This window comes from Megascapheus bottae, chromosome 6 (assembly GCF_031878675.1).
Source record: "Megascapheus bottae isolate mThoBot1 chromosome 6, mThoBot2.hap1, whole genome shotgun sequence".
NCBI classification, from domain to species: domain Eukaryota; kingdom Metazoa; phylum Chordata; class Mammalia; order Rodentia; family Geomyidae; genus Megascapheus; species Megascapheus bottae.
The window spans coordinates 72911657-72938822 of NC_143514.1; the positions used below are offsets into that span (position 1 = coordinate 72911657).

The window sequence follows — 27166 nt, forward strand, 5'->3', positions numbered from 1 at the left end:
TGTCGTTGTGGTATGTTGCCTTTGACCAGGAAATCAGATACTTCTGCTCAATTCTCAGGATGACTTTCAAACTCATATCAAAGCAACTAGTTGATGATTGTTTAGAAGATTAAAAAAAAGTACAACCTCTTAGCATATAAAAATGTCATCCAAAGCTGGGGATTGGTGGCTCATGCCTTTAATCCTAACTACTCAGGAGACTGAGATCTGTGCATGATGGTTCAAAGCCAGCTCAGACGGGAAAGTCCATTTGACGCTTACCTCCAATTAAGCAGCTTTAAAAAGCCAAATGCGGAGCTGTGGCTCAAGTGGTAGAGTTATAGCACTCAGCAAAAAAAAAGCTCAGGCCCTGAGTTCAAGCCCCAGGACTGACACACATACACACAAAAGTATCATCCCACATATGCCCCAAATTATTGGAAATCAAGTACGCTTTCATCTCAGTTTATCTTGAAAACCTCAGTATAAAAATTCAAGAGAAATTTCTTAGCCTTTGGGAGCAGATAAATTTCAACATTGGAAACTTATTTGAAGTAGCTTAGTTCCTCCAGCGCTGACTTTTTGTGATGCTGGCATTCTGTCACTCATCTTTAAGCTCCTTCAATTCTCTGTGAGGCATTCTGTATGGGGCTCGGTTTTAATTTCTGGCCTATAGTCATTGTCCACTGGCCGTCTCTTTGCCCTGGCCTTGGTGGCTGTTTACTGAATCCTCAGGTACTTTCGGGGTGAAGACTGTTGTGTCAAAAACCACCTGCCATCTGTTGGTGCAATTTTCTTTTTTTGGATTCTAAATGATGAGTCACTTATTTCTCCTGCTGTTCTTTCTGCTGCCAAGACCAATTTACCTATTGGGCTTTCTCAGGGAATATGTCATGAAGCTTTGTCCTACGCAAGGTTCCTGTCTGCACGATCCTGAGTGTCACTACTGGGAAAGGTGGATGAGCATCTCTGTCAAGACTGGTGAGATCTCCCATGACACAGTGCGGTCCTCATCCTGGGACACAGCAGCAGCCACTGATGTCAGCAGGCTCCGGTTGAAAGTTCAGTGGTGGTCTTCTCTCTCTTCCTAGGATACCCATGCCTGGCACCAAATATGGCCAAGGGAAGGCTTTCGATGACCATTGCTTCCACAAATAACTAAGACCTAGGATCACAAAATGGGCAAGGCTAGCCTTGCCAGGGCCACCAGAAGTAATATGTGGACCCAGATGGGCCCCTCAGGACAGGGTGCTAACTGGTATCAACTCATGCACAGCCACTGAGATCTCACAATTTTGGCATTGTCTATTCTTTCAATAACTGGAATTGACCAGTGGCCTAGGATGGAAGTCGGAAACAGCAGCAAAGGGGTGGGTCCCCACTGTGAGTGTCTGAGGTTTGAGGGGGAGGAGGACTTGGCTCTGACAATAGAACAAATGGCTTTCCCAGAGAAAAACAAAGGAGACAGTCCAGACACCTCTGCCCACTGGGGCGGTGGCCAAAGGCTCAGGCTAAAATACAACATACGCTTCTCTACAGAATGTTTCACACAAATCAATTTTAATTGTTTGTATTCTCATCTTTGATCTAAAGAAAGATTATGATGGTTCAAAACTAGTGTTATTCACATATCCTAAAATATTCTAAAATAGTTCTATGTCCATGCCTTCGTCTTGTTCTGCCACCACAAAATGCTAAGCTAAATACCAACAGCAAACCCCCAATGTATAAAACATTCAAACACTAGCTAGATACCAGTGATCCATGCCTGTAATTCTAACTACTCATGAGGCTGAGATTGTGAGGATTGGCATGATTCAAAGCCAGCCCAGGTAGAAAAATCTATAAGATTCCATCTCCAATTAACTAGCAAAATCCCCATCTGGAGGCTAGTGACTGGAGACATGGCTCTAGGAGTAGAGTGCCAGCCATAAGAAAAAAAAAGGCCTAATGAAAGCAGCAAGGTCCTGAGTTCAAGTCCAGGTATCAGGAACAAAAAAGCTTCTAGTTCTGTCAAGCTTCTAGTGCTAAAGCTTTCCAGTCTGGAGAAATCATCAAGTTATAGGTAAGTGGGATTTCAGTCTTACCGTAGAACAGGTAAGGTTTTATGGGAGTCTCTTCCCTAGCCTCTGAGATCAGAGGCTGAGTTTTACACTTGTATCCTTGTGGGAGATGGAGCTCCCATGTTGTAGGCTCTAGGATCGAGTTACTGGTCATTCCTGCCACAGCCAGGGACAGGGAGAGGTGACCAGTTGCCTGGGCCTGTCCGGGGCTCTGCCAGGCCTAGCTGACCTTTCTAATCGGAGGAGTGGTTGACTAGACCAGGTTGGCATTAAGGCTTTTGGCAAACATTTCAGAGAGGACTGAGGATAGACGGATCTATATGGTGTGGGCCACAGTGGGGACAAGACAAGCCCGTCTTGATTGCAGCTGCAGAGAACAGGACAGATAACATTTCTAACCACTGGCTTTCTCTGCTCTGGGATGCACTTGTCATGTACTTCTAGAACCCCTGCTTCCTGCCACCTGTGTGCACCTAGCAGGTGGAGATACATGCTGGTCCCCAGGACTGAGTGACCGCTGTGCCCTGTGGGATAAGGTGCCACATCTACGCTGACTGGAGATTGGGCCAGAGGGGTCCAGATGAGTTGTGGGAATCTGGCTGAATCTGAAGTACTAGAGAACTTTGGCACATCATTCACATTCCCACTTCCGAGGTGTGCAGACAAGACTTGTCTTCGACAGACTTGACAGACAGACTTGATAGTCTTTAGGACAGCTTGGGCTAAGTGATCAGATGCCAGTCGGCCAGCGGTGTGGTCATGGTCTCCACAGAGGCACCACAAAGCAGCCCCGGCAAAGTGCCCATCTCATCCTGCACCTCAGACCACAGGGCACATGGTTGCTTCAAAAGACCTTCTGTGTTTAATGGCATGGAGGAGACACAGAGACTGGGGAAGAAAATAAATTGCCCACGCCCAGAAAAGCCAAGGCGCCTTTAGTAGAACTTGTACAGACTTCTAAGTGTGTGCATGTTCAAGGCAAAGGGATCAGAGTACCCGGGCTTTTCTCCCTTTTGGAAGACTTATGCATAGTTGAGAGCCACCAAGACTGGAAAAGCTATCCAGCTTCTAACTGAAATAGCCAGTGGTGCACCCACAGCTGCGGAAGCAATTGTCTTTCCCTCTCTAAGACTGTTACAGGCATGATGATTGCTGTACTGGGAGTTTGTGATGGCACTAGGCTTACTCTCCCCTTTGATATTGTACCGCACAGATCGGGATCCCCGAGGAGCTCTGCTCTCTGGGCCCAGCAGAGGATCTGCTTCTAAAGATAGGGTCAGTAGTCTGTTCATCCTTAAGGTACAAATGCCAGTTAGATACTTCCTGAACCATGGTTATTTACCAGACTGCAATCCCTCTGGGAAGTGTTTAATCCTGCAGCAAATACAGAAAGGCAAACATTGGCTTTAAGAGAATCAGAGTTCATTGTGCAGGCGGCAGGTGCTCCGGAAAGGACTGTGTCTGGTGGAGCCAACACTCTGGGAAGAAAAATCCAAATCGCAGCTGCTTCAGACACAGAACTTGTGGTTGCTCCAGAAAAGGAGGGAGTATAAGGCTGGGAGTCTCCCAGGCGCTTGGCGCATGTGCAGCTGTGTCTGACCCCTAAGGACATATTGTGGACAGGAGGGCCACAGCTGCAGCAGCTCATATGGCACTTGGAACTGGGCTGCACGGAAGGCCTTGCCACACAAGCATGCTCCTGGCTCACAGACGGAAACCCCAGGTGGGTGCTTGTGGGCTCAGTGCCTCCCGTCCCCCTTTTCATGAGAGATGGCCAGCACTGACTTGTGGGGGATGCCACACTCCTGCAGAGACTTGGTGAGGTCTGTGAAACGTCTCCTGGGCACCTCCACCGTCTCGATGCTGCAGTGTCGGTAGGTGGTTCTGTTCTTCTGCTCGGCCACAGTAATGACGGTTTGGAGGTCATCTGTGGACTGGAAGAGATGCACGAACCTCTGGCCTGACGGCGATCGGACAGCAAGCAGCAGGCCGGGTTCTTGGTCTGAGGGCTCCTCCAGGGTTCCAGGCCTGCAGATTCCCTGCTTCTTTGTTTGGATGACAGACTTCTTCTCTAGGGCAAAAGCTGGAGCTCTAGGATCTTCTTTCTTGGTCTCCATGGTGCAGGCCTCTTCTTGGTAAAGAGGCTGGATGCTGCTCAGTTGCAGGGAGCTGGCTCTCCTCGCCACTGTATCCAGAGCCTCCTCTCTCAGGCCTCTTCTGCTGATGGATGGAAGGACAGGGTACTTATTGAGGGAAGAGGAGGCCCCCGTGGGTACTTGCAGCAGCTCGGGAAACTCATCTGGGGCTCCCTGAGCTGGGGAGGTAGGCGCACAGACTCCTGGTTCCTGACTGCTCGGTGACTCCGAGGAACTGGCTGGAGGCGAAGAGGAAGGTACGTGGTGAGAGCCTGACTGTGCGCCCTGGGGTTTGTGCAGACTGGGCCGCTTGCGGCCTTTGGCAGATTTGGGCCTGATGACATGCATTTTTAGTGAGTTTGGCTTCCAGGTGAAAGCAGATGAGCTCTCAGCTGCTGTGTTAAGAGGGATGTGTTCTGGTGGTTCCTTGGTCACAGGGCCTTCTGTGGCCATTGCTTCTCAGGGACCCTAAGGGAGCAAAAAACAGAAGCCATGGGTTAACTTTCCTGGGATACCGGGATATGTACAAGGCCCTCTCCTGCAAGTGCTCAGAGCAAGCTTGATGGGCCAAGCTCTGGACTCTAAGGGTTTCTCCCTGGATTGCTGGCATTTGGAAGGAGGGATGCCAGCTACCATTCATTCTTTCATTTTTCACTCATTCATTCTCCATACTTGGAATACATGAGTGAACCAAAGTCCTTTCAACTTAAAACATTAGAGTGGGAAACAACAGGTTTAAGACACAATAACTAGACAGAGGACTAAGGTGGGGGAGTAATTCTTGCTTGTATGGGGAGGGGCCTTGTATGGAGAGGACCGTGATAAAAGGGAATGTGTCCGGAGACAATCTAGAGCCAGGCTCAGCCAACAATCTCCCTATTGTCTGCTTTGGGAAACACAGGATCTTGCCCGTACCTGGTCAGCTCCACCATTGCCAGACAAAGTCATTCAGTAAATGTGGGGCTGTGTTCCAGCAAGAATGGGCCAAGATTGGGTTCTAGCACAGAACAGGCAGAGCAGCAGGCACTTGTCTCTTTAGAGCTTCCTCAAATGAGGGATGGCTCACCTCAGCACATTATTCACTAGAGAAACACACTCTGAGACCCCATTTTCCTTCTGCCACAGGCCTTCCTCATCCCTTCTTCCCTTCCACCCATCGCCTGCCCTACCTTCATTTCCCTTCTTTTGATTCACCCTTGCAAGGGCAGGAGGCTCTGCACAAGTCACTTGATGCAGTATCAGTCCCTAACTGGGCTAGGAGGAAAGGAGCCAGAAGGCTCACCTGTCACAGCTCACAGGGGACGCACTTAGATTCTAGAGCCAGGGTAGACAAGCCCTTCCTGGCAGGGCCAGAGAATAGCTATTTGGAGTTCTCATAACTATGCAGCTCTTTCCTGCAACGCAGCCATGGAGAATATGCAAATGGACGGGTTGGTGACAACCCATCAGACCTCTTGGACTCTGATATTTGAATTTCATGTCATTTTCATGGGTCACCATGTATGCTTCTTTCCATTTGTTAGGGATTTAAATGTATAAAGGCTCACGAGACACAAAGTAGCAAGTTACCCAGTTTTGATCTGTGTGCTGTAATTTGTTGAACCCTGCTGTTCTAAAGCTCATCTAAGCAAACTCTGGGTACATGTTAATTGAGCAGCCCTCCCCCCACCCCCCAGTGAGTCAGAAGATATGGTAGTTGCCTGGTGTTCACACTCCTGGCTGGTGACATAATCCATGTCTTATGACATCTGGTCTTGTATTCCTCTGTACTTGAAACAAGTCACTCCTCTCTTCTTGCACCCGTGAGTTTGAACTCAGGGCCTCAGGCTTGCCAGGCAACCATTCTACCACTTGAGCCATGCCAAAGCCAACAAGCCACTTCTTGAAGGAGCAGTTTTGGCTTTCTCCCGACACATCATGTCCTGTCTGTATGCTGCCCAGCTACCTTGCCGACACCCCAAAGGCCTCTGGATTGCATCTCCCATGTGTGGTGCTCAGGAATGCTGAGTCAACCCGACAGATGCAAAGCACGGAAGCCTGATGGGAGCATTCAGTCTTGGTGGAATGGAACTACCACATGTCACCCTCGTCAACACCCTTCCCTACTTCTCCAGCACCAGCACCCCCACCTCCTCCTCCTGTTCCCCAGTACACCTTCCTGAGAGCACGGCAAACCTCCTGTTAGACTTTCTGCCTCCCTTTACAGGGACTGCCATGGTAATGAATACTTTTTCTGTTCACAGACTGGCCAGGTCCCTCTCTCAGCCTACTCAAGACTTTCTGGTGATTTCCTCCCAACCCATGGTCCCCAAGAAAGAGCATGTGTGGGCGCAAGGACAGAGGTCCAGGAGTCACAAGACCTCAGGTTAGTCTATTTCGGGCTCTGCCACCAGCCAGCCATATGACCATTCTACCTCTCTATTTCCATGGAACGAGTTAGCGACACAACCTTGAAGATATTATTTAAATGCTTGGGAACGTCGATCCCTCTGTTACACAAAGCAATGCAGGTAAGATTCTGAGGCATCCTTAGAGGAAAAGCAAAGAGGTTTTGTTTTGGGTGATTGGAAACCTACTGCTAGAACATTCCCCAGAGTGCTCATGGCATGTCTCCTAGTCCCTGCTAAGCAGCGGGAGAAGCTGGGACTCAAACTTCCCTTTCCATGGCCCAGAAACACCAGGAGGTAGACTCCAGTCAGCTCCCTCCTGTAATAGTTACCTCAAAACTGCAGAAAAACATCCTGAGCTGTTCCTGAGCTGTTTTCACTTGCCTTAAATCCACTTCCTCCAAGTTCTCCTTGTCACAACTCCATCCCGAACTACATCACACCAGCTGAGGGCTTTGTGAATCTAATCTTGTCATTCTGTACCTTCCTCTTGTGGGGTAAATGGAGTCAGGCTTCTCTCACCATGGCTTCTGGGGGGCTTTGGGCCTGCACATCCAAGGACTGGAAGTCAGCTGGGTCAGCACATCTAGATAACCTGGAGTCACCCGTGTACGCAGCTCAGTATGTAGCCTCGAGACTGGCCTGGCATACCCATCCCTGGCCTTTAGGGAGGGTAAAAACAAGCACCACTGAAGGGCAGGGTAAAGTGTGGGGTGACAGTAAGCTGTCAATAGAGAACGGGGTGCCGTCTGTGATGGCGTGCAGTGTGTGAGTCTGTGCGGGCAGACCAGTGTGCTGTGATGCGTGGGGACTGAGGCTGTCGTCACTGCCCGTGATCGCTGTGCAGACAGCGCTTTGACTAAACATGACCTCCATCCCCACCTTGCCTGGCATCCTGGTCTCAGAGTCTAAGGAGAACTTGAGAATGCAAATAGGGCATTTCCTCTTCTACACCACCAGACCATGGGAAACCCAAGCACACCGTTCCTGTGTGCTCCCAGCATCCTGCTCTCTCCGGAATCTTGGACTGTGGTCCTCCATTTTGCATTTTATTCTATTTATTTTTTAACCCAAATATTCCCAGAGCTACCTTCTCTACTTTCCCTCCGATGTTTAGATGTCTATGAAAGTTTAGACAAAAGTTTATTAATAACAATGGCTTTTCTGTCCCGTTCCAGATACTTTCTACTTTTCTTCTCGCATTTTACAAGGCCTCATATATTGTTTCCTTTCACTCACAGCCTGAGTCTCTCTCCATTCCCATTTCCCATTCCTTGCCTATCGTTCCTACCCCAATCTGGCTGACCGGAACCTCGGAGCCACTCCCTTAGCAAAGTTTGGACACCGAATCACCTGTCCCCCTCATGTTCATTTCATCTGTTTTCTGATCAACTGTGAAGGCTGTGGGTTTCTTTCTGAGTTCACGTCTCACATCTTTCACTTGCAGGAGACAGCTCTGCCCCTAAACTCCAGCTAACTGGAGAAGGACCAAACTGTCCAATAATGAGCCAAAGATAAGATCCATCCCCCCTCCCCAATCCCCACCTCCGTCTATCCTTCCTGCTGGGGAATGGCTACTAATTTGCCCACAGCTTCTACAGAATCATCACAGGTTTGGCTTCTAACACCCACACATGCCTCAGGAAGGTTTATCTGTCAGTAAGTTTGGTAACTTAGAAACCTCTTCCTTAACAACTCTGATGTGAGGGAAAGTCATGTGTTCTCACAGGCCCTCTTGCTAGGTTATTTTTAACAGGAAAACTAGAATATGTGGATGCACTTGCTATACCTTTCGGTACTATATAATTAGCTATGTTCAGGGGGTGTCATAATCAAGACACCCTGGTCATAAGATAACATGACTGCAAGCTAGCTCAAGAGAAAAAAAAAACTTCAATTATGACTAATTCCCAGAATCCCACTCATGGTTATTTAGAGATTTAACACCTCCTTCAGGTAAAACCGTTATATCCAACCTGATTTCGTAACCTACTGCCTCCTCCTGAGGGCAGTGTCCATCTGCTACAGGGGGGAAACACCAGTTCTCCCAGCATCCAGCGAAAAGGAATGGGGAGGTGGGAAAAATCAGCATTTGGGTAACTAAGCCAACTGTGCCTTTCTTTTTTTTGGTGTATGTGGTACAAGGGCTTGAATTCAGGGTCTGGGTGCTATCCCTCAGTTGTTTGTTTGTTCAAGGCTGGTGCTCTACCACTTATTTAAGCCACATGTCCACTTTTGGCTTTTTGCTAGTCAATTATAGGTAAGAGTTTCATGGACATTCTTGCCAGGGCTGGCTTTGAACCATGATCTCAGCCTCCTGAGTGGCTAGGATTACAGACCTGAGCCACTGGCGCTTAGCTTCCAATTGTGCTTTTTCGATTCCCACCTTGAGTCCCAAACTCTGCCAGCTAACCTGGGTCCGGGCAGACCTCTGAATCAACCATCATTAAGCCTGTTCAGTGCATTTTACCACCTCTAGTCCTGGCAGACAACCAACCACCAAGTGGTGTGACAAGATCTAGGCACAGGCATCCATCAAGCTGCCAGCTGAATAGGCAAGTGACCTGTTTACTTAAACACTGTAGCTGGCTGCAGTGACCTGCTTGCTAGGAGGCAAGAAGCAAACACTGGGCACTGTTGCCAGGAGGGCAGTTGATCACCAAATCAACTGGAAGGAAGGGAAATCCGATAGGAGGAATGCAAAGAAGATTTCTGCATTCTAAGTGGATCCACAACCACTGCAGGGTCAGCCGGACTATTGTACAAGCAATAAAATATAACCACCTACATACCATCTGCTGGTCTACAGCAAGATGCATACATTTGAATTGGTCTTTTAAACTGTTTATCAGTTAATATTACCTCCCCCCACCTCCTCCCTCTCCCCCCACCCCAACCCAGACTCCCCACAAGGCAGGCTTGCAGGATGAAATAGCTACAAGCACCTACTAGGAGATAGTAACTGGCTGGAGAATGAGAAAACTCTGATCAAAACCTTGGGAGGAAAACTGGTTCAGATTGGGCAGGAAGGGTAGGGGGTGGGGTCGCAGAGATAACTCAATTCTTTCTGCTTTCCTTGGCCAGCCCTACCAGCAAACAACCTAAAAGTGCAGAGGGGTAGAGAGAGAGGGCAAGAAAGAACTACTATCAAAGGAGAATTGGCTTGGCTCAAAGGGCCCAGGTCTGGGGGAGGCTCTCTCTGGTTCCAGCCTGTCGGACAAAGACGCCTTTTTCCGTCCCTGCTCTGCGTCCGGCCCCCGAGCTTCCCTGGGCGCCTCAGCCCTGGCTGCAGACAGAGCCAGGCTTGAGGGGGTCCAACCTGGCCGGTTTGTGGGGTGCTAGGGGCTGTGCCTCTCGGGGCCCTCTGGCAGATCGGGGGCGGCGGGGGGCGCGGGTCTGACAGCAGGCCTCGCTCACCTCTGCGCTCCATCCGCCTGCGCCCCCGGCTGCGTCCAGCTGGTAAACAGCCCCGTCTCCCCGGCAACCGCCCGGGGCGGGCGCCACGTGCTTCCGGCCTGACCGGAACCTGCCTGGCCCGGTGCCCGGCGCAGGGGAGGACCTGGGCCCCGAGGGCGGACGGTCCGCAGGTGTGCCCGGTGCGGCCCTGCCCTGGGAAGTGGCCCCGCCCCGCCTGCGCCGCCTCTTCTCCTCCAGGGGCAGGGGAGGGGCCGGCCCCGGGTGGGGGACCGGGGTGTCACCCCATACCTTCAGATCCCTGAAGGCCCCTGCCCTCTCCAGCTTTCAAATGGATTGGGGTTCATTCCTGCGAACCCTAGAATCGGCGTGGCTGCTTCCAGGGTGACTTAGAATGGGGAGGGGCAGCGCTCAGGCGGCCTCCAGGGCGGCCGGTTCGGCCCCTCTTTCCCGCGCCTTCCAGAGCCTTCTGCTTGGTGGCAGCCACGCCTGCTCTGAAGGTTTCGCCTGTCTCTCCACTAGGTCTGCTTTCCGGGGCACTTCTCGTCCATCGCCGAGTCCTCTTTCCCCGACCCTGGTCAGGGACACGGTCCAGGACCTCGGGCCCTGGTCTAGGTAAGAGGAGACCCAGCCCCACCCAGCCTCCTTCCCTGGCGCCGCAGTGGAAGGGACGGCGTGCCTCAGGTCAGACCCCGCACTCTCCCCAGCAGGCCTTCCCGTCCTCTCCTGCATCCGATTCTTTACTCCTCCATGACTCTTTCAAACCTTGATCTTTCCTACTCTGAAACTTCTCACCTCCCTCCGCTTCCTCCCACTTGCATGGAGGGTGGTCCTTGTCCCCAGCAGAGGAAAACCCAGAAGCCAACCTATGGAAACGTCCCCATCCGCATGAGACCTACACGCCTGCCTGTCTTCACACACATCCATACCCCCCGGCTTTCCTCTTGCATGTCTCTTTGGCCTCCATGAGTCTTCCTTCCCCACCCCAACCCTCGCCCCTTTCATTTACCTAATTCCCACCTAGCCTTCACATCTCATGGAATGAATGAAGCCTTCCTTCCAAGTTGGAACTAAGACGACTGCAAGCCTGGTGTGGTGAGGAGCAGCTGTAATCCCAACTACTCAGGAGGCAAAGGTAAGAGAGGACCTCAGTCTGATGCTGACCCAAAACACAAGACCTTGTCTGAAAGAAGAAGAAGAAGAAGAAGAAGAAGAAGAAGAAGAAGAAGAAGAAGAAGAAGAAGAAGAAGCAGCAGCAGCAGCAGCAGCAGCTTAAAGTAAAATCAAAAGGAGCTGGGCACTGGTGGCTCATGCCTGTAATCCTAGCTACTCAGGAGGCTGAGATCTGAGGATTGTAGTTCAGAGCTGGCCCGGGCACAAAAGTCTGTGAGACTCTTATCTCCAATTAACTCCCGGAAAACGGGAAGTGGTGCTGTACTCAAAGTAGTAGAGTGCTAGACTTGAGCTAAAGAGGTCAGGGGCAGCACCCAGGCCCAGAGTTCAAGTCCCTTGATCAACAAAAATAAATAGATAGATAGATAGATAGACAGACAGACAGACAGACAGATAGATAGATAGAGCAAAAGGGCTAGGAGTGTGGTAGAGTGCTTGCCTAGCAAGCTAGTGGCCCTAAGTTTAATTCCAAGTACTGTCAAAAAAAAGAAAAGGATAGCTTCAAAAGGAGTCCCAACTGAACCTACTTTCTTCTTCTGTTCTAGAATTTTGGACTTTGCAGATGAATAATTTAGTAACTATATTATTAGAAGCCAGCTTTGGTAGATATTCAAGAATCATAGAGTCATTCATTATCTAGCACTATGGCCAAATATTTGCTATCTGGTCTATCCTGGACATGTAGACACCGGATTTTGATAGGCACACAAGCCTAACCTTTCTTTTTAAGACATTCAGAAGCTGTTTGAGAAGACACTTTGTAGCTAGACAAAGAGATTATTTTCAGTACAATTTGAGCCAATGGTGGTAGAGCAGGCGCAGGCTAGATGTGAGGATGGCCAAAGAGACTGGCACAAATAGCACATCATTTCAAAGGCTATGTACAGTCTGCTGGTGTGAAAGAGGAAGTCCCTGCCCCATGGCCCACCATGGCCTGCCAGGAAGATGGAGGAGAGGGTGGCAGTTTTAGAAGCTGGTGATTCTTTGCAGTTTGAAGCTAGCAGCTTATTTCTTGTTAATGATTCTGTCAGAAATATCTAAGCAAAGCTCTTCAGCGCCCACACAGAAAAGATTAAAGTAGATTCTTCATCAGCTATTTTAGCATCAACTAGGAATTATACAATCTTTGGAGACTCACATTGGCTTCTTACCTGCCGTATGCATGCACCCACATGCTTGGTTCTGTGCCCCTGCTGACACCTGGGGCCTTGGTGGTTGTGCTCACGGCTTGTTTCATGTTCAGCAGCACATGGGGCCCTGTGGAGGAAAGCCAGTCTCGGGGTGAGACTGCTGCCTTTATCTTCTGACCTCTTGTTCACAGAGTATCTTCAAAGGCTTCCCTGAGCGTGTGCACACACACACACACACACACACACACACACACACACACACACACACACACGGCTCTCTCTGGAAACATGGCAGGGGTCACTGCGTTCTTTAAGTGTGGTCTCACCTTCCTCTGCAGCTGTCTCCTGGAATCAGCTGGTTTGTTTTCCAGATGGGCCTTCAGCCTTTTCTTGTTGGGTCTTCGCTCTTGCCTGCTCCAGCTTGCTTCTCTCCTTGAAGTGAATCCAAAAGAGCCTGTTCCTCCCGAGCCTATCTTACAACCTACCTTTCCTGTGAGGGCCGTTCTTGATCATCCTCTCTCAGGGTCCTGTGGAATTGACCCAAGATGGCGCCATGCATCTTCTCTAGGCGCCTCCTCCATGGAGGCACTCTCCTTTGCCTTAAAAGGAGCTCAGAGCCTCCCTGTAGTGATCTGCAGAGCTCACATCCAGCTGGCCCCCACGTCCACTGTACCCCCAGAACCCCACCTCTACCACCATGTTCTCCAATGGCATTTCGAGCTACCTGATGCACTGGGTTTATAGATATGGATCCTAGGGTCAAAAGCTTGAGTATGAATTCTGCGTCTACTACTTGCCACTTGAGGACTTTGGCTAATCAAGGATCTCAGTTTCCACATGTGTAGAATGGAGATTTTAAGATTGGATTATGGTGAGGCTTACACAGTGTCCAGCAAGTGAAGGTACTTAGTGAGGGTTGACAATCTTTTTTCTTGTTTCCATCCTACCACAGGGGCCCTTCCTTCAGTAGGTTATGAGCTCCTTGGGGTAGGAATTTATAGATCTCAGAGTCCTCTGCTCTGCCTACACAATGCCTGCTTCCCTGTAGATGCTCAGCAAATGATCATTTAATTAATGACGATCTCAAGAGCTGGCTCTTCTACCAAGCGAGCCCCAAGCTCCCAGGTGATACCCACTTGAAGTCTCAATGACTTTCCCCCAAGGCTGGCTGAAGGCAGAAGCTCCGGTGTCTTAGCAACTTGGCCCCATTTTGAACTGGTGGCTTCAGAGTCTCTACCCAGGGTCTTTGCTGTACTGTCTCTTGATTCCTATAGACCTGTGACTGGAGATTGTGGATAATGTTTCAGCAAAGTCACAAGGCTTAGAGTTAGCCCTGTCTCCTTGTGCATTACTTTCTGAGCAGCCCTGCAAGAAGGATGTTTCTAGATAATGAAACATAATCCTTGAAGTACTGCAGAGTTTTGTTATTCACTGGAAAATATCCAAAATAAAATGTATTGCTTACTTTGTAACCTTGTTAACGTATCAAGCAATGTCAGTGACCTTGGCTACTGTTGGGGATGCTTTCACCTCCAGAACTTGTAGAATCATGCCAGCCTGGGCAGACAGTGGGGACAAGGAAGTTTAACTGAGGAGCTTAAATCTGTCTGACAGGAAATGGTGGAACAGCCCTGACTCTTTTTTTGACATAGAGTTAGTGGTGGAGACCATCGCTCTCTTTTGCACAGTACAAGCCTTCTGGCCACTCAGTGTTCCACATTGTGCTCCAGGTACAATATCATTGGTGTGGGACCCGCCATCTGCTCCTACACCCAGAGCCCCAGGTTCCTAGCATCGATGGTTATTGTTTGTATAGTTTCTCCCTAGACTTCCTACTAAGAAAAGCTACTCTTGAACTCCAGTCCTGTTCAACTGCTGGGTCTCAGAGAAAAAGACTGAGCAGTTTGTTAGAATTGTATGTGAAAGCAAACGATGGTGGTGGTATCTCCAGAGTTGCTTGGTTCGTTTTGCCTTCTCATTTCAGTTTGAGTTAGCACTACCCTGGCACCTACCAAGTGGAAGAATTGCTGGGGCATGAGGACCAGCCTTGAATGTGACACACTGGGGTTAAAACAGGGTCCTGCCAATTTGCAATGAAAACGTACCTCCTCTCTGTCCTCGTTGATAAATTGAGGTTGATAACCCAGACCCTTGGGAAGTTTTCATTGCTTTTTTTTCTTTGGAAGTACTGGGAATTGAACTCAGACCTCATTACTGGCTAGGCAGGTATTCAACCACTTGACCCAGAGCTCCAGTCCTCAGGGGTACACAATGAGTTATGATCACTGTTATTTCTGTGAGCTGCAGTTTAAGATTCTGATCATTCATTCATTCATTCATTCCTCAAGTATTCATGGGCCACACACCATGAGGACTAAATGAGTAGTGTATGTAAAGTGTTCAAAACCGTGCATAGAATTAAATAAGTGTAATATATAGACTGCCTGTAATCATCCTTAGGACCCAATCTTGCCAGGCATGGGGCTAAGCAGGCCCTGGGGCAAATTGGACCTTGGTCTTTCCTGGAGCTGGCAGGCAGGCTCTTTCCCTCTTCTTTTCCTGGGAGGGAGGGGAGCCAACCACAGTGTCTGAGTATGCATTGAGGGGCTAAGGGAAGCCCCTAAGACTTTGCTGGTGGCCACCCCAGAAGTTGGTGTGGAGATTCTCACCCCTCATTGAGTCTCTGGCCCTGTGCTCTGCGTTTTGGTTCAGCATAGACCTGAGAGCCCCAAACCACAAGTCAAATGGAGAGAACCATGTTCCTCTGGCCTAAGTGGCTCCATGAAGATCAGTGTCTGTGAACACAACCCAGGACCTTGGAAACACCAGATGACCCGGGGAGGAACCCTGGATTTGGAGATAGGAACCAGAGGCCGAGTAGCCCTGTAGATCTTCCCTCAGTGCTCATCTCTGTCTTCTGAGTCTTGATTTCCTCCCCTGTCAAATGGATAAGTGACAGTGGTCATCTGGTAGGAGTGCCGTGACTGGGGGATGGGGCAGAATTGGGATGTACCAGGCTCCGGGGTCTCCTCAAAACCTTTGGAAATCTTTCCATGATCCTCTCAGTGGGGTTCGCTGCTCCTGCCTCTGATCACAGAGGCCTTTCTTTACAGCACACCACAGCAGGGTTCCCTGGCCCCACTGGAGCTGGACTTGAGCTCCCTAGAGACAACTCTGAGACAGCACCCTGCTGGGAGGCTTCCAGGGGATGTGGCTATGGAATAGACCAGTGAGGCTGGGGAGCAGAAGAAGCTGATGCTGGGTGGAGCTGAACACTCCCGGTGTTCAGTGACTACTGAGGGAGCAGCCAACACGGAGATGACGGTCGGGGTCTTGGTTGATCCTCCAGGGAGCTCTGCAGAGGCCACTGTATCCCAGGGACTGGTGGCTTACGCCTGTAACTCCAGCTATCAGGCTGAGATCTGAGGGCCAACTGTTTGAGGCCAGCCTTGGCAAGACGGTCCAAGACTCTTATCTACAATTAACCTCCCACCAGCTGGAAGTGGAGCTGTGGCGCAAGTGATTAGAGCGCCAGCCTTGAATGACAAAGCTAAGGGACAATGGCCCTAGTCCTGAGTTCAAGCTCCCAGTATTGACACAAAAATAAAGGAAAAGAAATTGCTGCTGCAGAGTAGCCTTCAGTTGGCTCTTGGAGCAGAGGACTGCTGAGTCGTTTGGTGACAGGTGGAAGCTCCCCTCTCCAGAATGCAAACAGGGAGCCAAACTTAGAATTGCACCCTTGCAGGGCTTTTGGTGGATCTTTGCTCTACATTTACCTAGCTAGTGTCTGCAGCCAGCTGGGCTAGACTCTGCTCATTAGCAAAGCACACAGTTAATGCTTAATTGAAGTCTGATTTTGTTACCAGTCATGGGCTAAGCCCCCTTTCGTTGTCTCTTTAAAGTGTCAACACCTGCTTGTTCAAAAGATGCCTGTCTTTGTGGACCCAAACCAGCTCAACTGTTCCCTCCCCCATCTCGTTCCCATGGTAACAGAATTTAATTTAAAAAAAAGGCCTGGGCAGCAGCTGAAAGAAAGGTGTGGACAGAATATGTGGCAGCCCCAGGGAAGAGACAAGAGTCCCACCCTGTCCTCCGATGACCGTGGCAGGGGAGCCTGGTGGGGGCGCTGTTTCCTCAGCCGATCATAGTGAAAACGCCACGTTTCTCTGTCATGGAAGCTGATGGTGTGAACTAGTTTTATTTTCACTATTTTACCTGATCCCCATGACAGCTATGAGATGGCGAAAAATTTGTTCACCCTCTCTGGACCTCTGCTACCCGATCTCTAAAGTGATAACGGAAACCCTTTTAAGTTGTGAGGATTACATAATGTAATACCTGCAAAGCCCGGGTAGTTTCCTTATAAAGGTTTGACATGACAAATAAGTGATGCATGCAAGGAGAAGTGTACAACTCAAGTCCCAGGAAAGGACTTGAAGAAAGGAACCACATTGGCACAGCAAGGAAGACGGAGCCACTCTTCCAGAGCCCATTTGATGTGAACCTTACCTGTGCTATTGAAATCTGGGAACATGGGGCCTTACTGACTCCCCAAAGGGGAAATAAGTTGGAGAGTTAGTTTTGAGAGAGAGAGAGAGACAGAGACAGAGAAACAGAGAGAGACAGAGACAGAGAGAGACAGAGAGACAGAGACAGAGAGAGGGAGGAAGGAAGGAAAGAAAGAAGGAAAAAGAAAGAAAGAAAGAAAGAAAGAAAGAAAGAAAAAAATTTGCTTGCTTTTCCTGAACTCAAGGTCTTGCATTGTCACTTGGCTTCTTTGCTCAAGGCTGGGGCTCTGCCATTTGAGTCACAGCTCCACTTGTGGTTTTCTCCCCCCCCCCCCCCGTTAATTGGACTTTTCTGCCCCAAATGGCTTTGAACCTTGACACTCAGATCCCAGCTTCCCAAGTAGGTTGGGTGACAGGCGTTGAGTCACCAGCGCCCAGCTACCATGTGTGCTTTCCAAGCCCTTCTTATGTTTTATATTTGAGTCTAACACCAGGAAGAGTGTGCCACATTCAGAGATAATTAGGTCTGAAAAAAAATGTCTAGCTGAGCCTTCTAGAAGCTGAAGGCTTTCAAGGTGCCAAAGCAAGGGTTTGCACCCGTATGACCTCATCCAGTTTTGGCCATTTCCTCCCCAAACAGGAATTGAGCTGGCATCTGAAGGCAGGACCCTGGCACCCTGCACCCCCTGGACTTCCCAGAATGAAGGTCTTCACCATCCTCATTATCTTCGTCTCCTGCTGTAAGTGCAGAGCCAGCTGCGCAGTGCCAAGGCACGGCGTTCCTTGTCGCATCGTTGTGGTAGCACTGGGCAAGGGAAGGGCACGAATCTCAGAGAGCCTGGCGCCTGCCCAAGTTCTGCTTCTGTTTCTGTTGCCAGATGGGCCCATCCCTGAGCTGGACCCTTCTGGAATGGAAGGAAATCCATGCTCACTGACGATGGAGAGGGCATTAGGCTGTGGTTTTCCCATTTCCCAGAAATTTTTTCTTTGAATGGTGGTTGCCTTGGGCAAACTATCTCGGGAACAGCAGCCCCTCAGCTCAGACCCTAGGACTGACCTCTTAAAAAAATAAAGTCAGAGCCGGGAGTTTGGCCTAGTGGTAGAGTGCTTGCCTAGCATGCACAAAGACCAGGGTTCGATTCCTCAGTACCACATACATAGGAAAAGCTGGAAGTGGTGCTGAGGCTCAAGTGGTAGGGTGCTAGACTTGAAGGAAAGACCAAGGCCCTGAGTTCAAGCCCCAGGACTGGTGAAATAAAAATAAATAAATAAAATCATGTGGATTCCAGCCCCATGCTGCAAATACATTTCTAGCTAGTTGCATTCATTCCTGTTGGAAAGACATTTCTAGGCTGACTTGTGGGGTAGACGGCCACTCCCAAGTCCTGGGAGCTGGGGGATGCACACAGGCTGCCAGGTGGACAAGGGCTTTCTGGGGGAACGAAGAGACGTTTGCTGAATTAGCTGTGAGACTAGTTATTTAAATCATGTTTTCAGCCTGTTGGGCTGACTTTTAGATCCTTAAGTCAAAAAATGTCAAAATCAACTTTTTCTCTTCCCCTAATGGTGAGATGTACCGTTCTGAGAGGCACTCGGTGGAGGAGGCAGGCCCCACCCTCCTGCCACAGTCTCCTGGGCATCGGACCATAGTACCTACTCCCTGCCTTCCCCGACAGAGCTGCCCAGGCGATGAAACAAGAAGGCGCCTGAGAAAACTCCCTCCTCCCCTCCTGTGCCAAACTCAGTTTCCTCTTCAAGTTCTCAAGTTCATGTTTTGGGGGTTTGTTTGTTTTGTGAGCCAGGACTTGGGCTCAAACTTGAGCCTGGGTGCTCGCCCTTCGCTTTTTTCCTCAAGGCTGGCACTCTACCATTTGAGACACAGCTCCACCTCTAGTGTTTAGGTGAAATCATTGGAGAGAAGAGTCACACGGTTTTCTCCCTGGGCTGGCTTTGAACTGCAATCCTCAGATCTTAGCCTCCTCAGTGCTAGGTTATGTGAGTGAACACCAGCCCCCAGTTCTAAGTTTATATTTTCACTGTTTTTTATTATAAAACCCATATATACCTGTAATTTAAAAGTCAAATGAGTATATCTTTATCCAGCCCACAACCCAATACATTTCTTCTAAAATTGTACATGTACATATTCAAACATTAGAATAAAGAAATAATGCTTATTATTTTTTTAAAAAAAAACCGCATAGCAATGTACAAAATAAACATCGTCTGTTTCTTTCCCAGTCTGCCTCCTACTTGCATCACCTAGAGATACTGCTATTAAGAGAAGCACATTTTTAAGACAAATTTTTCTTGTTTTCCTCCTTTCTGTAGACAGGTGGGTGGTTTGCAGAGTTTGATATCACAGATAATGCTGTGATAAAAATCTGCATTTGTCACTGTGGGTCCACTTTCACAGCCATCTTGTAGAAGTAGAAGTTTCCAGCTCTGAGTTGGGTGCTGGGGTTTATACCAGCAATCATAGCTACAGAGGAGGCTGAGATCTGAGGATCAAGGTCGCCAGACAACGGGCAGGAAAGTCTGTGAGACTCTTATTTCCAGTCAACCACCAAAATGCCAAAATGGAGCTGTGGCTCAAGTGGCAGAATGCTAGACTTGAACATAAAAGTTGAGGGACAGTGCTCAGGCCCAGAGTTCAAGCCCCAGGACCTGTGCACATGTGTGCATGTCTCCCCTCCCCCCCACACACACAAAGTGTGTAGCTCTGAGTACATTTAGGAGAAGTAGCTCTGGTTTTGATATTTTCTAGTTATCACTGCCCCTGGTATCCAGGGGCAGTCATTCTCAGCTGTTCAGGGGAGGACCCTATTTGGCATTAGAGTATTGTCCAAAACATCAGGGAAACTGCCGCCCATCCTGGATTGCTGGGGTCGAGTCTGATTCCAGTTTTCTTCCAATCGAAGAGGCTGAGGATCTGGCTGGTTACGTGCTTTGTCTGAGGCTCTGGGAAAGGCCTGCAGACGCCTCTGGCACAGGCCTGTGAAGGGACCCTGTGCTCATGTTGGTGTCTTTGCTTCTGCTTCCTCCTCAGCAGGGCCGGCGCCCTCCCTCGGCAGCTTCTGGCAGTTCCAGAGGATGGTGAAACACATTACAGGCCGCAGTGCCTTCTTCTCCTATTATGGATATGGCTGCTACTGTGGACTCGGGGGCAAAGGGATCCCTGTGGATGACACTGACAGGTGTGTGTGAGCGCGTGGGGGTCCCACAGATTCCCATGGAAGCCAGAGGGCAGGGTAGGGTGCCTGGAGTGCCAGTGACCAAACCAATTGGAACTCCATGGAGGTTTAGGCTGGACCTCCAGGGTTCCGGCCAGCTTCTTGATTGTGTGCCTCGGAAAGCTGCTGGGGGCCTGGCACCGCTGAGGCCTTGCTTCAGTGTGCTTTATGCTCTGCTGTCCCTGAGCTTCTTTTGCTAAGGCAAGTGCTCTATCATTTGAGCCATAGCGCCACTTCTTGACATTCTTAATATGACATTATGTCATTGGTCCTGAAAGCCTTTTCTAACAAATGTGCTCTTCTGTGGGGTTTTAGAACAGTGGACAACAGGGACTGCCCTGCTGGCTCCAAGCCCTCATTCCATATGCTAGAAGAGAAAATCCAAGCAGCACAGTTTAGGGGAGTTGTCTATCTAGTCGTGGCCACATGCCACAAAGGTGGCCTGTGGCTCCACGTGGGAGGGAGGCTGCTGTCCTGCTGAGGGCACGGGGGGAGTGGGGTTGGGGGGCGAGGATATCGAGTGCATCATTCGAGTTCTGCAGAGTGGATGAGGGGTGAGGGAGATGTAGATTTGTGCTCTGGGTCTGTCACTTACTGCTGTTTTGTTTTGGAAAATACACATGTCTGAGTTTCTTCTCCTCCTCTTCAAAATGGAGACAATACTGTATGCCACAGAAGGACCAGCGGGTCCTACCGTGAGGAGGTCAGCAGGACAACAGCTGGTCCTAGACAGGCTCAGTCCATGTACTAGTTCTTCTTTTCTGTTTGCTTGTATTTTGAGATGATGTCATGACATAGCCCTGGCTTCCTGGAACTCATGATCCTGTCTCAGATTCTCAAGTGCTGGGTTGATAGGTGTATATCACAAGCGATGATGATGATGATGATGATGATGATGATGATGATGATGATTTTGTGTAGGTCTTGAAGCTTGAACTCAGGCTCTGGGCCTAGGTACTGTCCCTGAGCATTTTTGCTCAACTCTGTCACTCTCCCACTTGAGCCACAGCTCTACCACTGACTTTTTTGGGTGCTTACTTGGAGATAAGAGTCTTACAGACTTTCCTGCCAAGGCTGGCTTTGAACTGCGATCCTCAGATCTTAGCCTCCTGACTAGCTAGATGAACTGTGAGCTACTGGCACCCAGCCTCAACTTACTGTTTTTAATATTAAGGTTGACTTTCCAAGTCTTCCATTCTACCAAACTTTGATATAAAATATTTGAAAATAAAATGACATCTTGACATATTCAAGATTTCCTTATCATTTCCTAAACAGCACAGTATGATGATTATTTATGAGAAATTAGGTATTAGAAATCTAGAGGTGATGCAAGGCATTATGGGAGGGCACAGCATGCCACTTTGAGGAACCTCGGCATCCTAGAGCTTTGGCATCCTTGGGGGGTCCCAGAACCCCTCCCCGCTGGATATGGAGGTATAGTGGCCTCCATATTCCTCACCCCCACCCCTGCCCAGAGTCTTCACTGTTCCCATTCATGGTCCTAGCACGTCTCATCTCTTCCATTCCCCAGGTGCTGCCGGGCACACGACTGCTGCTACCAGAAGCTGAAGGCACTTAGCTGCCAGCCCTTGCTGAATACCTACCAGTTCTACGTCGTCAACAGGACGGTGGCATGTGAGTAGCCAGGCCTTTCCTGAAGGCTCACCTTCTCATTGTTACCCTGGTCTTTTAGGAAACAAGGGTTTTCCCATCCCGCCCCCCCCCAAGCGCTTTGGGGTAGAAAGGGGGGCAGTTGTAAGAAATCCTGAGCCCCTTGCATGGTCTTACTCAGGGTCTCTTCTGCCCATGACTGAATCTCAGCACCCTTCGGGGAGCACAGAGCCTGGTGTCTAGTACCTGCTCAATAAAAAGTTGCTGGCTGGCCATGGCAGTCACATGCCTACCGCTTCCCTTGGTAGCTGTTGCTGTTGAGAGCCCACTTCCTCCTTTCTGTCATGTGTTATCAAAGTAGTTCAGCTGTCTTCAGCTGCTCCATGTGTGCTGGAAGGTGGTTGGAGTAAAGACAGGGCTGGGAACCAGTCTGGGAGCCCATGGCTTGGGCGGGGCTCCCTCCTGGGCTGCCCTGAGCCTCTCCTGGGCTCTGAAAGGCCAGAGCCCTGCGCAGGGCAAGGAGCCGGTCCAGGAATCTCAGCACTGGGGACCTGTCCTCGCTCTCTGGCACCCCTGTTTGAATGTGGGTGCACTGAGACCTCTGCCCACTTGGGGGCCTGTCCCAGTACTCACATAGTACCTGGGCTGGGCATGGAGCAAAGCATGCTCAGCTCCTACTCTTTTGGCACAGGCGCTCTTATGGACACTCCAGAAGGCGCTGTCCCAGACCGTCCTCGGGGCAGGCAGGGGCGGGCAGGGGCTTGGTCTGAGCCTGGTCTCAGTTGTGTGGGCCTCAATCTCTCCTCTGAGACACAGCATCAACTCCTCCCCGTTCTCAAGGAGGTGCTGAGGCTCAAAGAGCTCAAGGGAGATAGCCGATGCCACCCAGCCAGGGAGAGGACAGAGGGGATTCAGACCCAAGGGGTCCTGCTCAGTTACCACTGAGGATGCTGGGGACCTGGCTCTCACTCTAACTCAAGCCTCATGGTCTACCACAGATGGTGGTAGGGCAGGGAGAGACGGATTCCATCCTCTCCCTGCCCCACATCCTTCCATGCCTGCCACGAGGCCTCAGAGTTGGCCCAGCTGACCCTGCCCAGACAGGCCTCAGTCTCCCCATCTGTACGTAAGAACGAATCACCCACATCTCACAAGGTGGCTGGGTGACAAAAGTGACCCACGGGTGGGGCTTGCTGCCAGCTGGTGCCTGCTGGACTTCTATTTAGATAGGGAGATGTCTGGCTTTCCTCAGACTTCCTCTTCTCCTTTACTCAGTGGGACAGCACTGGAATGTTTTGGTCATTGTTTGGAGATCTCAATGAGTCTGTAAAAGACCCTTGAGCACTTGTCTCCTCTGGAGTGAGGGTCAGTTATTTACTGTCAGCCTGTAGGCCCATTTCAAAGAGTTCCCTCCTCCCCCCTCCCAGCACCCAGCCTCCAATATTTAGAAAGCTCTGAAACCTGATACCCAGGCCGGCCACACCTCAGCCTGGGCCCCGTTGCCTAGCAACCTAGTGGCTCTTCAGGAGGGAGGGGCAGGTGAGTTGGGAGAGAAGAGAAATAACTTGATCTGTAGGTCATTTTAAATGCCACCCACAGATCAGCAATACAGAGAAAGGTCTGTCACCAAGCCCAGGGCGGGGCCGATTTGTCCAGAGGGGACAGCTGCCCTTCAGTGTGGAGGGCACCCCTCCTTTGAGTGGCTTATGCAAGTACTTGACACCCCTCTGCCCACACATGCACACCGCCTGGAGCCTGCTCCAGACACCTGGACCACTAAGCTTCAATGCCAGGGCCGGGACGGAAGTTTAGTCTGCAAGGACCTTTCTTATTATGGAGGTGGATGTTTAGTCTGCAAGGACCTTTCCCATTACTGGGAGAGCAGCCTTACCACAGCTTTCTTCCCTGTCCTCCTGGCCCCTTGCAATGATCTTGCACCTCCTTGCTTTTCCAGGCACCTCACTGGGGCTCTGAAAGGCCAGAGCCCTGCTCAGGGCAAGGAGCCAGTCCAGGAATCTCAGTACTGGGAACTGCCCTTGCTCTCTGTTTTGAGAGCGGGGAGCAAGCCTGCTTCAAATGAGACATGAGTCTCATTCTAGATATGTGTCAGGCTGACCAGGACCGAGATGGGAGAGCAGGGGTGGTGTTAGCAACAGGCAGGGATCTAGTCTGCACCTTATTTACTAAGGAGATATAGTTCAGGACAAGAAAGAGCATTTTATTTATTTATTTTTTCTATGTATGTGGTACCGAGGAATCGAACCCGGGTCTTCATGCATGCTAGGCAAGCATTTTAACCACTAGGCCAAACTCCCGGCCAGAAAGAGCATTTTAAAGAAGTCACCAGATCCTTTCTCCATGCCTTAGTTTCTCCTTTAACACATTAGAAGATGCAGGAAGTGGATTTAGGCTTGTTCTTGTGGTCCAGGGTCACCATTTTTTCCAGGTTGGTCATGGCGTGGGGAGAGGGGCAGCAGTACAGAGTTTGAACCTATAACCTTGCGATTGTTCGGCTTGTTTGCTTGGCTGGTGCTCTACCATTTTAGCCATCCCTCTGGCCCAGCTTTTTGCAAGTTAATTGGATAGAATTTCTTGGGCTTTTGTGCCTCACTCTGGCTTTGACTAAGATCTACCAATCGAAGCCATGGTACCCACCAGCCTCTTTCCATTCTTAACCTCACAGAGATGCCTGGGTTGGGCTTATGTAAGCAAAGGGAAATGGCGCCTTAGGCAGTGCCTCTGTGCCAGCCTGTGCCCATGGGCACACCTCCGACTACTCTAGGAGGCCCCACTCTTGACCGCTCAGAGAGCCATTGGCGTTCTCTGTGTGCACAGCAGCGGTTCAGGGTGTTAGAGAGGCAGTGATGATACCCGCGGGCCTCAAGGACCTCAGAGCCACAGCACATCGTAGAAGGAATGCTGACGAAATCGCAGAGGTCTAAGGGAAGATGGGGCTGGGCAAGTAGGGAGCTTCAGACCAGGCAGCCAGACTCTTTGAAGAACTGAACTGGATCTAAACTCCAAGGGAATGATAGACCCTTCCACTGAATCAGTTCTGAGGAGAAGAATTTTAGACCAAGAGGATATATAGCTCATGCAAAGGCCATGAGACACGCCAGAGCTGGACGCATATCTGTAAAGAGCAGGTGTGCCCGGGAGTGAGGAGGGGAAGGATGAGTGCCACCGTGAGGGTCTTGCCTGAGTCACTGGAAACCAGGATGGGGCTTTCAGCAGGAGTGTGAAGGTAACTCATGGGACACTTTAAAGATGTTTCCTTCCATGGAGGAGAGGGACCTGATGGAGACAGGCGTCTGGGCAGCAGCCAGGATGATGGAGAGAAGGAGGAGGCAGCATGTGAAATGGCACCCAGATGGGGTGTGTGGGGGCCTGTCTGGTAGGCTGCATACAGGAAGTGGCCAGAGGGCAGGTGTGGGCGTGGTGGGAGGGCATGATTGGCAGGTGGAGGAGGCGGGGCATTCCTAGGATGCCCTTTGGAATGGGTTCAGCTGGAGGTGGGCTGTCGAGAAGGCATGTGGAAATGGGAGCTGAGCTCTGGGAGAATGGACCCTACCTGTCCCCGTGGCCCACATCACAGCCGTCCCCCACTTCCTTCTAGGCCCCTCAGCATGGTGAGACCCCGGATGTGATGGGGGAGGGGCTTGCACCTCCACTTCCTGTCCTCCACCGCCATGTGTCCCTGCAGGTAGGTGTACCATGAGTCCCAGTGGCAGCTGCTTCTGCGGGCTGCAAGCCTGTGAGTGCGACAAGCAATCGGTGTACTGCTTCAAAGACAGCCTGCCCACCTACGAGAGAAACTTCAAGCAGTTCTACTCCGGCCACCCCCAGTGCCGAAGGCGCAAGCGGGAGTGCTAGCGGCTGCCCTTGCTCATTCTCAAGTCGCCCGCCCTCCCCTCACATGGCTGGCAGGCCCAGGAGGTGAGAAAGGAGAAGGATTCCTCGCCCAAAGGTTCTTGGGTACGGTGGATGGAGATGACCAAGAGACAGGGGGGACAGACAGAGATGTTCCCAGGAAGATCCTGGAGGGAGCGCCCCGAATGTACCCCCAATCTCTCCTCCAGCTCACTCCCACCCCACTCCCAATCAGAGTACAGGGTTGACTGAGAATGCAAATCCACAACCCAGGTCTGGCCGAGAGCCAGGCGGAGAGGTGGCAGACACGGTCCCCAGCGTCACACAGCAAGTGGGGCCCACCGGAGCCCTCAGTCAGGAGAGCCATTGTGCTGGACCCCAGCACCCACCCGGCCTGATCAGGGCTGGGAAGATATGGAGAAATGGGTGGGGGTGGGGGGACACAGCAATGCACGGGGGCCCCAAACTCCACCCAGATGTAGGAACCTCGGATTCCACTAGAAAGATGTCCACTTTAATAACCATGAAATGTGTGTCCTGGAGTCCCTGGGGGTGGCAGAGCCAGCATGGCCTCATGCTGGCCTTTCCCCTGATGCTCACTTTGCCGGTCCAGTGGCCAGGTCTCCCTTCCCACCCCCTTGAGCCCCACTGGCCTGGCGACTCCACTCTCTCTAGGAGGCAGGCAGGGGGGATGTGCTTGGCCTTGGCCTCTGTGGTCCAGAGCGTGTCCCTCTCCACCTGCCTCCTCCAGGAGGACGCCCGGATCCGCTCAGTGTCCACATCACCCCCCTCCCTTTCACCCCCTCCCCCCAAGTCTCCAGAACTGGGAGCTGCATAAAAGTTGTCGTGTTGTTCTGATGTGGCTTGTGATGTGACAGTGACCACTGGGTGACCCTCGCTCCATCCCTGAGCTTCCTGGGTTCTCAACACCACACCAGACTTGGAGGCCTTTGAAACCTTGTGATATAGCCCTTCCTTGATAGGGACAGGAGGAGAGGGTTCAACTCACATGACAGCTGGGAATACACAAAGAACTGTCACCGCTCAGTAGTTCAACAAACATCCATCGAGTAGGCACCTGCTGTGTGCAGTGCAGGGATTTAAGAAAGTATGCCTAATGGGCCAGGCGTGGTGGCTTGCCCCTGCAATCCCAGACAGTAGGGGACAATGGGGTTCATGGGGGTGTCCCCACACCTCGATGGCCTGCTGCTGGAGCAGACAGGCCCCACACACTGAGCGCTCACCTGCAGGCAGCGTGGTTCACAGCCCCAAGTCCACTGAGGGGCCATGATGCCGCCACACTGCAGCCGGCGCTGGAGTCCAGCTCTGCCTGTCTTGGCCCTAGAACCCAGGTTGTAGGCTAGTTGAGAAGAAACCAGAGCTAGAGCCACTGGGAGAGGAGAGCGCGGTCTTAGTGGCTCCACCAAGGATTTCATAGCACCCGGAAGAGAGCCTGGCTTCTGGTGCCAGCCAGGACTAGGGAAGAGGGGAAGGAGCTGAGCTCAGGGTGAGATGGATGGGCGCCACTAGATGTGGCCTGGGCTCCTGTGAAGGCAGGTGGAGCGAGGAGGACCACTGGGCCTCAGCTTCCCCTCACGATGAACACCAGCTGCCCTTCTCCGAGGCTGTCGCTTGTCCCTGTCTACCATTAGAGGACGCT

General features: G+C 50.8%; 2 protein-coding genes across 3 annotated transcripts; one reads left to right on the plus strand and one right to left on the minus strand.

Moving 5' to 3' along the window:
- Positions 1 to 1520: 1520 nt before the first annotated feature.
- Positions 1521 to 10042, minus strand: Ubxn10 (UBX domain protein 10). Its single transcript, XM_090335686.1, has 2 exons — positions 9982 to 10042; positions 1521 to 4645 (listed from the first exon to the last, which is right to left on the minus strand). Exon 2 carries the CDS (start codon positions 4628 to 4630, stop codon positions 3782 to 3784), a length of 849 nt encoding a protein of 282 aa, XP_090191812.1. The 5' UTR covers positions 4631 to 4645; positions 9982 to 10042; the 3' UTR covers positions 1521 to 3781.
- A 982-nt stretch (positions 10043 to 11024) lies between these two features.
- Positions 11025 to 26347, plus strand: Pla2g2c (phospholipase A2 group IIC). 2 transcript variants are annotated; one of them, XM_090333877.1, is made up of 5 exons: positions 11025 to 11113; positions 17430 to 17529; positions 19839 to 19986; positions 21557 to 21660; positions 25340 to 26347. In XM_090333877.1, exons 2-5 carry the CDS (start codon positions 17490 to 17492, stop codon positions 25507 to 25509), a joined length of 462 nt encoding a protein of 153 aa, XP_090190003.1. In that variant the 5' UTR covers positions 11025 to 11113; positions 17430 to 17489; the 3' UTR covers positions 25510 to 26347. The 2 variants fall into 2 exon arrangements, with proteins under 2 accessions (XP_090190003.1, XP_090190004.1); XM_090333878.1 differs by having other exon boundaries at positions 19842 to 19986.
- The last annotated feature ends 819 nt before the right edge of the window (positions 26348 to 27166 follow it).

What these genes read in the sequence shown, in the direction of transcription:
- Ubxn10 (XM_090335686.1), bottom strand. Translation starts at nt 4,630, where the DNA reads ATGGCCACAGAAGGCCCTGTGACCAAGGAACCACCAGAACACATCCCT.
- Pla2g2c (XM_090333877.1), top strand. Translation starts at nt 17,490, where the DNA reads ATGAAGGTCTTCACCATCCTCATTATCTTCGTCTCCTGCT. An exon ending in CATTATCTTCGTCTCCTGCT is followed by an intron (nt 17,530 to 19,838) that starts GTAAGTGCAGAG and finishes CTTCCTCCTCAG; the next exon opens with CAGGGCCGGCGCCCTCCCTC. An exon ending in CGTCAACAGGACGGTGGCAT is followed by an intron (nt 21,661 to 25,339) that starts GTGAGTAGCCAG and finishes GTGTCCCTGCAG; the next exon opens with GTAGGTGTACCATGAGTCCC.